The sequence below is a fragment of the Morus notabilis genome, unplaced genomic scaffold (assembly GCF_000414095.1).
Source record: "Morus notabilis unplaced genomic scaffold, ASM41409v2 Scaffold137, whole genome shotgun sequence".
Lineage (NCBI taxonomy): Eukaryota > Viridiplantae > Streptophyta > Magnoliopsida > Rosales > Moraceae > Morus > Morus notabilis.
In genome coordinates this window covers 624,535-638,423 of record NW_010358172.1, presented here as the reverse complement: position 1 = coordinate 638,423, position 13,889 = coordinate 624,535, and the positions used below count along the sequence as shown (strand labels likewise).

Genomic DNA, 13,889 nt, shown 5'->3' with positions numbered 1-13,889 from the left:
TATATATTTTTTTTATTTTATTTTTTTTTTTTCCAAAGGCCAGACCATGATTTCCTCCCTTCCCAAAGAAAAAAGATCTGGTTAATTAAAATGGAGTTTTTTTTATAGGACTAAAAAAAATAAATTATCAGTAATTTTTTATTTTTTAATCGTTAAATCTGTATAAAAAAATTATCTATTATGTATATTTTTTTAATCTAATATGATTTTGATCAGATTTAATAGTCAGAAATAGAGCCTACTGATGGACCGACTTACCGGAGAAGTTCCCCGATCAAAATCTTTTTATTTGGAAAACCAAGCTATCCAAACGACTAGAAGCTAAAAACGCAATTCACGTCAGGTAGTCAATTACCCTAAATCAAAAGCTTGAAGCAGAAATGAGACTAGTTTACACGTGACAGAATGGGGAGTTACCTTTCAGCCACCTCCCATACGTGGTGGCTCTTTTAGTCCCATAATCTCCTTGTTTGCGGACCCGATTCAGCTTTTTTCTGGTTTTTTTTTTTATTGTTATTTTTTTGGTGCTACAAGAACCTGATTCAGTCAATTAGATTGATAAGATGCTTTACAAAAAGCCACACACAGGCGGATAACTCTAAATCAAGAAATTGATTCACTAAACCATTTGAATGGACCCCACAAAGAAGGGTACACGTGAATAAAAAAGAAACAGAAGAAAAACAAATGAACTAATAAAAACTGCTAAAACTCAATTGTGTTCTTGTCCTTGATCACAAGCAACGATTAACACTGCTACATCATTATTATTTTGTTGAAAATGTGCTCAGCTAAGCAAAAGAAAATTTAGTACCATGTTTTACATACATACCTTTGAAGGGGAAAATACTAAATTGCTTATTTTAGAGAGTGAATTCTTTAGGAATGTGGATTGCCGCTTAAAGAGATGCATATGGTATGGAACTAACTATAGCATGTAAAATGCATCAAAGTTATAAAATGGATCCATACCAAACACTTTTTGAGAAAAAAGAGTGATATTATCAATATCAGATTTGTTTATATGGTAAATGTACATCTGCTTCATGCCTTTTTTTTTTTCTATCTTCTAATAAACCAAAAAAACAAAAAAAAACAAAAAAAATACTACAGTCACTAAAGCTTTAACTCTACTCTTAACCACAACTCCCAGGGACACCCATTAATGCTGCAATTTGATGATCAGCAACAATTTTGGACCCCACAAACAAAATCCTTCAGCCAAAAGCTTGATCTGAGCAAAATCACATCTTGGATGATCATCTCAACTGATGGTGATCATGAGTGAGCTGATCAATCATGCCAACAAAGGAGAAGCACAGTACACCTCCATATTATGTAAAGCCTTGCCCTCTGCTCTCTTATCTGCTTTGAGCATCTTGGCCATGCCCGGACCTGCTTCGAACTACTCCTTGTTGAGAAAGTGTTTGCAGCTGCCATTTGATCTTTGCACATGAAATTAATGAAGAAAATAACTGGACTTCTTGGTTTGAAATTTGGATGATGTTCAATACTACTTTAACTTGATACAATTTGATATATATATATATATATATGTGTGTGTGTGTGTGTGTGTAACTTTGGTGTGTGTTTTTGGCTTTGAAAAATGGTCTCCAAATGGGATCTTAAATAGAGGGAAGGGATGATGAGTAGAGATATGTGAGGAGAAATGTTGTGGTGGTTGACAAAGGTTGGCCATTTGGAGAAGACCCCACTGTTTTAGTTAAGTGACAAAGCAGACCTATTGGGTTGTCCCCCTTTGCCACACCCCTTTGATAAGGACCTCTCAGCAACTCTACCCTCTGCAGGGTCACCTTGTCTTCCATATCTAGATATATGCATGCATATATACGCGTATATATAGCTTTATTATCTATATATGTTGTCCTTTTTTATTTACATGGAAAATTGAAAACAATGATGGATCGGCAGACACATGATCAGATTCAGACATGTGTATTTTGTTGATATATGCGGTGATGATTACGTTCATGCATGCAGATGGTGTTGGGACATATGTAATGAATATATTAATTAAAGAGAGAATAAGGAATAATTTTTCAGTTTCTGTTGTGAGAAGGGAAAAAAAATCTCTTTCATTTGCTATCTTCTACATCCATGCTTTGTAGGCCGAATTTGTTACAATAGGAATCTGGGCAGGTAAGCAATCTGAAGGATCATTTATGTACATGATGTGATGCCTCACCTTTAATTCTTGCTCATTTACGTATGCTCATATTCTACTAATGAATGCATTAGCATAATTACAAATTTGATGATCATTATTAGGGTATGTATAACTATCATTTACCTTAGTTTGATTAGCAATAATCGGTATATATGGTTTTTCAAAATTGGTTAGTTACCCAAAAGTCAAAATGAGTTGGGGATGAGAGATAAAGAACACAAGGGCCAAGAAAGGTACAAGACACAAGTAGTTGAGTTGGTTAATTTATTGAAATGTTATGTATCATGAAATGGCTATTAGACACTTGTTATAGCCACTAAGTAAGGTAATATCCATAATTGGTTATGATGATGTCATCTCACATTTTCTTATTATCTTCCTATGGATGTGTTGGCCAGGATGATTAGTTATATATTAACTAATTTGCATTATCATAATAATTGATCAATCAAAGTTTTGTATTTCATTCATAATATAAGCTATAAGAACAATGACAGACCGCTGTTGCATATCATTTAAAACATGTTTATATTAGTGAAACCCCAAAAAGGAATTGCAAAATAAAAAATATGATTTAAGCAAAATCCACAAACTTTTAGAAATTCAACAACTCCAGCTGACCGGCAATTAAAATAAGAGAGAATGGGAAAAAAAATGCAGTCCAAACTCCAAGCAAATAAAGACAGGGATAAGCTCGGATTAAAAAACCAGAGACAAAAAGGGCCAACTATTCAAATAGATATTATAAATTAATTTTATGCATTAAAAAAAAGGTTTAAAGCATTTCTATAAGGGCAAATCATGGTCAATCTAGAGTCTAGACACAAAGAGCGCGTTTAGAACTCGTTTTAAAATGATTTTATTTTTTTGTATGAAAATAAAAATAAAAATGTTTTCAATCTCAAATATAAATCATTTTTAAAAATACATTTGGTAGTTTTATCAAGATATTATTTTCAGTGTAAAAAAACCCATTAATATATATCTATCTCTCTGCTCGACAGAGGAGAAAATAAAAATAAAAAATGAAAAAGTGACTAAAAGTTATTTTTCATTTCTCTTTCATTTTACACTAAATTAAAAAATCATTTTCATTTCTGTTTTTTGTCTTTATTGCGTCAAATGTCATTTTGAAAACGTTTTTATTTTTTCTTTATCAAAAAACGTGAAAAATAAAAACGGAATCCATTCCCAACACGGCCAAAACTTTGCCACAAAATAAGCACTTTTAAAGACCTTCTTAATTATCATTTATACCAATCCTAAAAGGGTGTTAATGCCATATAATATAAACTCTAAAAAGGGGTTCAAAGGAAACTTTCCCACAAAAAAAATTGGGCAGGCACCGAAAATTTATTATATAACCACCCTTAAATTTGAACTCCAAAACCACATTATCCCAACACGTGAATAGCTAATCAACCACATATTAGGCAATTAAGAGGCATAACTTCAATTGTTTTCACATATTAAAACCATGTTGGCTATTCATAGACCAAAGAAGAATAATGTTGACATCTCCAACATGATAAACTTGGCATGAGTAATGAGGGGAGCCCACATGTATAGCAATGAAGACAAAAGGCTCCATAACCATGAAAAAGGCCACCAAACCATCACGTGCACTGTGTCTAGCTCTAGCCCAAGTTCAATCCAAGCTTTGTCCAAAACCAATTAAAAAAACATTTCGACTTTAACTTATGCCGGCCACTTATCATTGCCGGTCGTGACTAATCCAGTTCAAAGTCAATTGTTAACAAAGCAAACAAAAATCAATTCTTCTTATCTTCCTTTTTTTCTCGTGAACAACTCACATAAAAACGTTTTGAGAGTTTCTTCTTTCTAGGCAAACACAAGCCTTGACACCTCGCCTTCAACAACAACCTAACAATTCAACCAGGCTTGTTATTGTGACCCCAAGACTAGACATTTGGGCCCACCCTTTTGCAAAATTAGTGGGTTTGGATCACCACACGTGTTGTCCTGGGTCGTCATCCATGGGTCCTTTTTTCGGGTAGTAATAATAAAAAGATTCTGTTTTCTTATGGGTCCGGCCCACGTGGGAAACAACACCCAATTGTTGTAGTCAAGACCAGCAGGGAAATGGGCCCATTAAGCTTATCCGAAGCTGAGGAAACAAAATCTAAAGGATAAGGTGTAAACTGTGTCAACCGTGTCAGATAATTAGGGAGTCTTGTCGCGGAAATGTGAAGCTGAACTTGGCTGCACTAACAGGACTTAATATATTTTAAATTATTGTCCTCCCGTACATTTCTTGGGTGGTGAGAAATGTGCATCACATGGGTGCTAGCCAGAATTTTCAAAGATGAGAATGTTTGGTTTCTGCAACTTTTTGATTCAGTTATAAATGAAAATCCAAGCTGTCGGGAGTACCAACTTTTATGGTCGGTTTTATTTATTAGCTAAAAAGAAGGGAAATAGTGGTGTAGAAAAAAAAAATAATAATAACATAATTAGAGAAGCAAACTACACTTCTCAATCTCGTTCATTTAACCGATTTGAGTTTTCAATTTTTAATTTTTTCAATAAAAAACTCTCAGAAAATGTCACATCTAACTTTTTCTGCTACAGTAAAAAATTTTAAAAAAATATCACATCTCAACTCGAATTGAAAATTTGAATTTCCGAAGTCAACGAAGCTATAATATACACAATGGATACAGAGTCTTATTTTGACTTTAAAAGTGTTTCAGAGAACAGAGATTACACAGTACATCAGACTTATCAACAGAACGAATATTGGACATGGTGGTAGTAATGAAGTCAAAAGGAAGAGAAAAGAATATTACAAGTGGGTACAGGTCTTAAAAAGATGTAAAAAGTGGGAAAATCAAACAGCAGCAGCGAACATAGGCACTAATCACTTCATAAACTCTAGAAGTTTTGGCCTTCCACACTAGGACGGATAATATTATGGTACAATCTGAACTGGGAAGGAGAGATCTCACGCTTCTCCCAATGCCTTCTTAATGTCGGCCTGAGTCAAAGATACCAAAATAGAGAAGCAAGAACAAAATAATATAAGTACTCTGAATGAAGAGTGTATGTGCCGTGCGCGTGAAAGTGAGAGAACGAGAGAGAGAACCTCGATGGCCAAAGGAGCAGTGCCCGTGCCATAGCGCTCGATGACTTGGCCATCCTTGTCAACCAAGAACTTGGTGAAATTCCACTTTATCCTAGATCCCAGAAATCCAGTTTTACTCGCTTTGAGAAATTTGTATACAGGTGCTGTGTCGGTCCCATTGACTCTCACCTAGCACAAAAGAAGTGTGGAGATGTCAAGTTAACAAGTCAAGTTCTAGGCAAACTTCAACTTGCAATGTAATTAAATTTATCTAAAAGATGGGTGAGTTATCAAGTAATAGCATTGGTAGATTGTCATTTTGCTTTATGCACAACCAAAACCCTTCCTTCCTTTGTGTCACATTTAAGTTGGACGCAGAATATTTTAAAGAGAAACTGAAACTATTAACATCAACACAAGACAAACAAAGTTATAAAAAATTTAGACAAAACTAGAATGCTTTAGCATGTTGGTGCGCTAGAGTGGACTCAGCAGTGCATATGATGTTGAAATTCTTCAGTGAAATGATTTTGAAATTTCTTTTCTTCTTTCATGGTTTCTAGTGAGGACTGGTTTCAATCGTCTTGAGAGTTACTGGTTTTGGGTGTCAAAGAGAAAAGAAAGTTATTTAGGCACCCAATGAAAAAGGAAAAGAAAATATCTTCCTAGCCATCCATCATTTTTGTTTTTGGCTTCATTCACAAAAGACCAACTTCCAACTCCAGCTCCTTCACCCTCTGGAACTAAGAAAAACGTGGGCAAGAGAGAATTAACAAAATGACAACAAAAGAAAGAAATATCTGAAACAACTTCACGATTTCACATCATTTCTGGTGTCGAGGGGAACCCACTACTTTATTTTTGTTGGACCGATTTGTCTATGTTTGAGGAATATCATATCACATACATCATCAGAGTTCCCAAAAAATATTTAACAGGTAAAAAAAAAAAAAAGAAACCACAAATATCATATCACATACATTTTTAGAGTTCCCAAAAAATCTTGTACAGTTGAAAAAACTGTAGTATCTAGAAGTTTGGAATATTAAAGAACACAGAACAGTGACTAGGCCTAAATATGATTTGTGAAGACCAAGCAACCTGAATTTCATTAGGATCAGATCGTATCAAGACATTAGGCTCGTTTTCGACAAATGTCAATCAGTCGTTAAGAAATAAAGATCATGAACTTGGTTTAAAGAAAAAAAAGTGCCAGCAAATGAAAGCCAGGAGGCTTGCACAAACTTGCCAATTAATCATCCTAAACAGGAGGAACATGAGAACCTCCTCATCTCATGGAAACAGGGTGAAGAATACTGAAATCGCGGAGACATTTTTTTTTCCTTTGCTGAGAAAATCAAAGAGACATAGACCAGGCCAAGCAGCCCGCCACAACATAGTATTAAGGAACCGTGATGGGTTTTCCATTTATACGTGATTTGTATTTTCTCAATTCGTTGATTTAAGATGATTTGATTAGAATAAGTATCTTACCAATTCATTGTATTCACACTCGTGTATTTTGTATATATGTATTATGTACTCACTGTGATCAATAGAAAAGATGTACCATCACTCTCTAAGCGTTTCAGCTGTTACGTCTATGTGAAACAGAAATTGATACCTTATATGGAAGAAAATTATGAGTCGACTATGTAGGTCATAATTGTTACTTTATCTTAAAAACATCTGTAACTCCATAAATTCCATCCCCAACTTAATTTAGAAAAAGTTAGTTCCAGAGAATAAACTAGAAACTATAACGTTTTCATTGTCAAAGCTACAAAAAAGCTCGATCCCCATGAAAGTCGCAACACTAAACTGTTTCCTCTACAGTCATCATCCCCAAGCTAAACGCCAACCCCAGTGTGAAGAAACATCTTTGACTGTTAAAATCTAAATTAATTAAAACCTTAAATGCCTATCAAAAAATACAACAATAAGTAGGAATTTCACATCGCTTTTGTCGATCTACAGCAATTGGCATAGTCTCTAGAACACATAATAATATAACTCTAATCCAATGTAAAATTAGATCACAAAGTATTCAATCACCTTTTGGAAGATCGGATATTCAGCTTTGTATCTAGTGCATGCGAATTTCTCCGCCTCCTCGCTCGTCCCAGGCTCCTGCTTTAAGAACTGATTGCACGGAAATGCCAATATCTCCAAACCTGTAATAATCAAATCAAAGCCCCAAGCAGTTCATAAACAACAAATTGCAATTCCTAATGCATAATCAACATTTACCTAATAACCATAAGACCTTTGATCCAAAGCTTTTTAATGTCAAAAAGATAGTAATAATAATAATCTCAAGATCATATTTAGAATTCTTAAAGTATAATCACATATTTACCCAAAATTGACGAGACCTCCGATCCAAAAAGTTTAATATAACCTCTAATTTTTCAACTTCTATATGATAAAGTACCAAATACCATTACAAAAGAAGGGTGGAGGGGAACCAAAAGTAGTTTATTAAGGAAAACGAAGTTAGACATGTAAGAGGAAAATCCTGAAAAATTAATTACAGTTCGGTTGTTTTAATACACGTATAAAACGTATCTATATAGTATATACGAATTTTCATACTAACGTAGATTCTAAAAGGGAAAAAATGGAAAGACCAGACCTTTGTCCTTGTATTTATTGTAAAGCTCAGTCAGTTGAGTATAATTCGAATCCGTATAGCTACTGCGTAAACAGCAAAAAGTGGGGGGGAAAAAAAATCATGAATTGTTAAAATTCAGATTTCAGATTCCCAGAATCTATGGAAAAAGGAAATTATTGTAATTATTTAAATAAAATAAAAAGAATAACAAAGATAGAGCGAGAACCATTTGGAAGCGACGTTAACGACGAGAAGGACTTTCCCTTTGTAGCTGCTAAGGTCAACGTCCTTGCCTCTGGCGTCCTACACCACCAAAAAAGAAAAAACCAGTTCAAGATTTTCCGACAGTTTCTCAGGAAAAAGCTTGATTTTCCCGGGAAAAAAAAAAACAGAACTTTAGGATCACCTTGACTGTGAATTCGTGGATGGATTTTTCAGATACGGATTGAGAAGCACCCATCTCTTAACGCTCGACGAAAAGCAGAAGATTTTTAATAATTTTTTTAAAAAAAGAAAAAAAATAAACAGATAAATAATGGGTTTGTGATTTTTGAATTATTATCGGCTTTTTGGGGGGCTGGCCGTTCAAAGTTGTGTCGCCCTGTGATAGGCTTGGATTATGATGATGACAAATGATGATGATGCCGATGAGAATCGAGACCATTTTATGATTGTGGGGTCCGGCATTATAGCTGTCTGTGCTCTATTTTTATGCAATTCCTTTCGTCGTTTTTCATTTCGTTTCGCTAAGTCGGTCAACCTTTCACATTCGTCAAGTCGCTAAAATCCACGTTCACCGCTATTACATCTATAGTTATAACAGATTTTTATATTGTATTGACAAAAAGAAGATAAAGTTTTCTGAAATTACTTGTTCGTACAATATTTATTCTTAATTTATTGTTTATTCCACGATATGAATACGTTATGGTAACTCTTGGTTTTTCATAACAGAACTTGGTGGAATTCTGAGGTTGTAAAGTATCTGATTTGCATGGGGTTAAATAACAACAAAAACAAAAAACAAAAAAAAGATTTTTTTTTTTAAGTATAAAAATAGACTACAAACTGTCTTTCACTTTTCAAACCGTTATATTTATATTAAAATTTATCTATTTTATATATTTTTTTTAATTTAATGTATTCAACAATTTAGAAAAAAGTCAAACAGGTTTCGAAACCAAGAGTAAGAAGCATGGCATACTCTTGGAATGCTAGGGCGGCAGGTGGAGAATAATGAAGTATCACATGATGAGATGCTCAGTCATTCCACTTGCCAACGACCGTATTAATGTTGTTGGAAGGGAACACATTATGACGACTGTCATCCACGTCTTAAATCCCAATTTTATTCAATATTTATACAACATTTTCCGGTGGCTCTCCAACATGATGATTAGCTTCCCCCTGGTTCAAGTCTGATTACCAATCATTATCAGAATTCACAACTCAGTATTTTTGTCAACCCGTTCTTTTCACTAATTTAAATTTAAAATTTGAATTTTGTTACAGTTGACTTAATTTTTTTCGCTGATTCAAATTTTATTACAGTAAAAAACTCTCAAAAATAATCACATCTAACTTTTTTGCTACAATAAAAAACTCACACAACATCACATCTCAACTCGAATTAGCAAACCGAACAGGCCAAAAAATTCTCAAAATCTCAACTCAAATTAAAAACTCAAATTAACGAACCAAACGGGTTAATTCACATTGATATTCATGAACAGAACTGAAAATCAAACTCCCTATCTAACTCGGCAAGCAGTGATCCATTTTCTCAGGGACTCAAGGTGGCTTTACACAGTCAGAGTTTTCCCTTGGCGATCACAATTCATAAAAAATCCCATACCAGAATTAACAGAAGCACCAAATCATTTTTAGGTAGAATAAATTCCTACTGAGCATTTTATAAAATGATGAAAAATATCTTCTCTAGCACCCTTTAAAGGGCCCACAAAATCAAGCATAATCTTTACTATTCATATCACAAAAAATTACGGCTTTCAATCCAAATCTGAAATTAATTTAAGGAAGCAGTCGTCGATTCTGTAAGTTAGACACGATCAATATTTTGGCACGTTTAAAGGTAGGCCATTTTTGGCAAATTCTCTACAAGTTTCAACAAATTTCACCATATACAGTAATGTACCCAGGATTCCAACGGCGGGCTTCCAAATAAATTATAGTAAAATTGAAAGAAAAATTATACATGGCAGTCTAGAGTTAGTCAGAGCCCTCAACCATCTCTACAATAACCGGCTTCCTGCTCCTGCTTTTGCAGAAAACACGACTGAAATACATATGTACAACTCCGACATGTTAATGAGTCGGACTTCTCCGCCAAGCCCTCAATACTCTTAGTGAACACCCGCGCCACGCAGCATAAAAGACAATGGCTCGGATGAAAACATAACCAACTACTCCTTGACTAGCAGCAGAAGCCAGATCAAAAATGGGTCCGTGAGACCGTGATACCTGTCAAATTGTGGCATAGTATTCAATTATCAAGAGGATTTGAATAAAAGAAACCATGAACTTAAAAACAAGAGATGTTATTATGTCCATAACCTACCGGAAAGTGATGAGCTACTATAATTGTTCATCTAGGCCGCCAAAAGCCTGGACCTGAAATGGAAAACGTAAGTCCACAACCTCTTATTAAATTAGCTAATGAAAGAAAGGAGGCAACATCAGATTCTACGTCCAATTGTTACTAATTAACAATCTAAGTACGCAACAAGATAACACTTGATCTATTATAACTACTTATTCGAATTGAAATAGTAAGACTAAATTAAAAGCAGAAAGTAAAAACACCTCTGCTTGAGACAGGTATAGGACCTTCAAGAGGTGGTGGTCTAAAAGGGACGGAATTCCTATGGCTCATTGAGCGTGGAGGAAATCTCCAACCTTGATCAGGTAACCTTGTTTGTTCAGACGGAGGGCCAACAAATGGAACAGGTCCATAAGATTTCCCTTTGCCAGGATAGGGAGGACCTAAGGCAGGAAAACAAATAATAAACGCATAGATGTCAGCAGAGATAAAATACAGTAGCAAATAATCCAACATCCAAGAGGCTCATCTCTGTCTCAAAATAAATGTTTTTAATAAAGCTTACCAGAAAAAGAATGTGGAGGGAACCTCCAGCCATCGTGATGCTCATGTGGAGCTTGTTTCATTCTCTCGTGATTATTGTAAAAGTTTTCTCGGTCCCAGTTCTGCACAAAGTGGTGTCTATTGGAGTAGGGAGGAGGTGGGGCACCCTCCCTACGAGGCTTAAACTGTTCTTCTCGAACATAAGAAAACTGATTTGATGGTGGGGGATGAGGTGGCCGTAAAGGGTAGCCTTTGTTGTGAAAATTGGGACCCGGGTAAGACTCAGGCATCTGCCTTTGATGATCTCTACATTCAGAAGATGGATAGTGGTTGATTCTGGGTGCATTTGACTGCTGGGCAACAGGCTGGACCATGGTGTCCTGCATATTCTGCAACCATAACCAAATTGAAAGAAACAAAATTATAATGAATTTCACTTCTAGTTCCATCAAAACCCATCTTTGAATTAGAAAACATTAAGAATAAGTAGAAACAGTAAAAAGTCTATGGACAAACATGTGCTTCTACGCCGTTTGCACAAGCGGACACAACACATGGTGGGTGCATGGCAGGAGGGGGAGGTGGTGGTGGAGGAGGGGATGATGGAAGTGGAGGAGATGATGGTGGCACATCCTGAGGCAGTGGAGGCGCAAAAGGCAGTGACATATTTGGTTCAAACTGGCTTTGGGAAACTTGTGCGACAACTGTTCCTATAGCACCAGAAGAAGTTAATTCTGTTTCACAAGATGGGGCCACATCTTCCATTTCAAGCTCTCCATCAACATCTTCCAAAATATGCCGATGCTTTTCAACAACAGATGTTTGTTCGTGGTCTTCACGTTTTTCAGGACTATGCTCAGGAGTGACGGCCTCAAAACTCCCCCCATCAGAATCACTTCCTTCATCTTCATCCTTGAGCATGCTGGGCATACAAAATCCTGGAAGCTGAAAACTTGAATTGCTGCCACACGGAAAAGAGAGAAAAAATAAGTAAATGTAAGCTATAACTATACAAAAGAAAGCAGGAAACCAAGATCAATTAATTCAAACCTTCCATATTCGTCAACAAGCATACCCTCCATTTCTCTAAGAGGATCATCGAAAGACCTCTCAGTTCTCAATGAGCGCCTAGAGAAGGCACCGGAAGAACCACCATAGGAATCCAGTTCTCGCATATGGCGACGAATAATGGATTCAGGCAGTATCTTCCTTTCTAACCAAAGCCTCAAAACCTGTAACAAGGACAGAAAAAAAGATTTATATCCAAAAACAACAGGCAATAACCCCCAACCCCACCTAAACACAGCTCACAACTTTAGTTATATTGTGCACTCCAAAGATCAACTTTTAATTGCAAGACTACCAAAAACTCATGAAGAAAATGAACATGTACTATTTTAAATGAGTTCAAAACGAAACAAGTTTCCTTCACTTGCCTTGAGACACTGTCGACGATTTTCATGCACGGAAGGAGGAGCAGCAGCTGCTAACAACCGTGGCAGCATTGCTTGGATTGCAGATGGGTACCAACCACCGACATCACCTATTGTTCATATCAATATCAACTTTCACATCCATACACGATTAAGATATCTCTATAAATCAGTTTTATATCTTAGACAATAACATATAATTTAAAATTCAGAAATAGATATACATTATTACCTTTCACAATAGAATCCACGAGAAAGAACAAGTCCACCCTTCGGTGTAAGCTTGACTCAGTTTCCAAACAACGTGCAAGAACATCTACAACCTAATTAAAATAATAATAACGATGATGATGATGATGACAACAAATTTATGCAAGTGTCATTGGACGGTTGCGGTGACAGGAAAAGAGTACAAGAATCTAAAATTTACAGTGTTCAGTCCTCACTGTGACCAAGGTTATTGAAGTAAAATTAAACAAAAAGAAACATGAATCAACTTTTTTGTACCTTGGAAGATGCACCAAACTTTGCACAGTCAATAGCTACACGTGTTGCTCGACCAATACTCTCCTTTGTTCTTGTCAACGTTCCAAGCATTGCCTCAAAGGAGGACAACGCAGCATTTAATTCTGCATACTTGCCCAAAGATTTTGGTCTTTGAGTCACCACTGATTCAAATTTTCCTTCTTCATCAGCAACAGGAGGATGCAAAGTTATCTTGTCGTGTAGATGTACATCAGGACTACAACTACTATTATTTTGACGAAAACTACTATTATTTTGACGAAAACTACTATTATCTGACGTAGATGCATGGCCTAATGAGGCATTAGGTGGAGATGCCTGTGCCAGAGAATCGCCCCCATCCGTTAGAGATGGACTTGAATGAATGGCTAAACCATCACCCAAGTGATCATTTGGAAATGACAGAGAACTTGGGTCTTCCACCCTTTGTTTGTTTATGACCTCTGTCACAACATCAGACCTAATAAAGCAAGAAATGACAGGAACACAATTAAGATGAGAAATTTTACCACATAATGCTGGTTACAAAGAAAAAAAAAACAAATAATAAAAAAAATTTGTGGGCACAGAAAAACAAATAATAATAATAATAATAAAATAGGGGTAAAACGAATGCAAGTATAGCAAGGAAAATGACCACATGGAACCGGAATTAAAGTTACAACTTACATGTCATTTTCTTCTCTATTATCAGCAAGTGGCGGCTCAAAAGACCTGGTATTCTCACAAACAGTGCTTTCTGTATTCAAATGAATCGCACCACTACCACATTGAGGTGAAACTTTAACAGCGTTATCGTGGGTATCTGATACGCTATCCAAACTCACTGTAGTACATTTGCATGAATCCAATTCGTGTTTCATCTTATCTGAAGTATAATTAGTTGATTCAATAGTTTCAGTATTGCCTTTGTCCATTGGAAGCGACAAGTCATCTGCTGA

General features: G+C 35.7%; 2 protein-coding genes across 2 annotated transcripts in view; both read right to left on the bottom strand.

Moving 5' to 3' along the window:
• Positions 1-935: 935 nt before the first annotated feature.
• LOC112090409 lies at positions 936-1,644 on the bottom strand. The gene has a single exon (XM_024161650.1). The coding sequence runs from the start codon at positions 1,453-1,455 to the stop codon at positions 1,294-1,296; it is 162 nt and encodes a 53-aa protein (XP_024017418.1). The 5' UTR covers positions 1,456-1,644; the 3' UTR covers positions 936-1,293.
• Positions 1,645-4,830: 3,186 nt separating this feature from the next.
• Positions 4,831-13,889, bottom strand: part of LOC21407754 (protein HUA2-LIKE 2) — a 19,844-nt gene continuing 10,785 nt past the window's right edge. The window contains exons 4-17 of the mRNA XM_024161614.1: positions 13,618-13,889; positions 12,931-13,408; positions 12,656-12,746; positions 12,427-12,533; positions 12,041-12,222; positions 11,507-11,951; positions 11,013-11,379; positions 10,711-10,890; positions 8,294-8,349; positions 8,114-8,190; positions 7,909-7,970; positions 7,329-7,447; positions 5,295-5,462; positions 4,831-5,186 (exon numbers count right to left, since the gene is read on the bottom strand). Coding sequence (XP_024017382.1) covers positions 5,154-5,186; positions 5,295-5,462; positions 7,329-7,447; positions 7,909-7,970; positions 8,114-8,190; positions 8,294-8,349; positions 10,711-10,890; positions 11,013-11,379; positions 11,507-11,951; positions 12,041-12,222; positions 12,427-12,533; positions 12,656-12,746; positions 12,931-13,408; positions 13,618-13,889 — 2,637 coding nt within the window. The 3' untranslated portion in view covers positions 4,831-5,153. The remainder of the gene's footprint in view (positions 5,187-5,294; positions 5,463-7,328; positions 7,448-7,908; positions 7,971-8,113; positions 8,191-8,293; positions 8,350-10,710; positions 10,891-11,012; positions 11,380-11,506; positions 11,952-12,040; positions 12,223-12,426; positions 12,534-12,655; positions 12,747-12,930; positions 13,409-13,617) is intronic.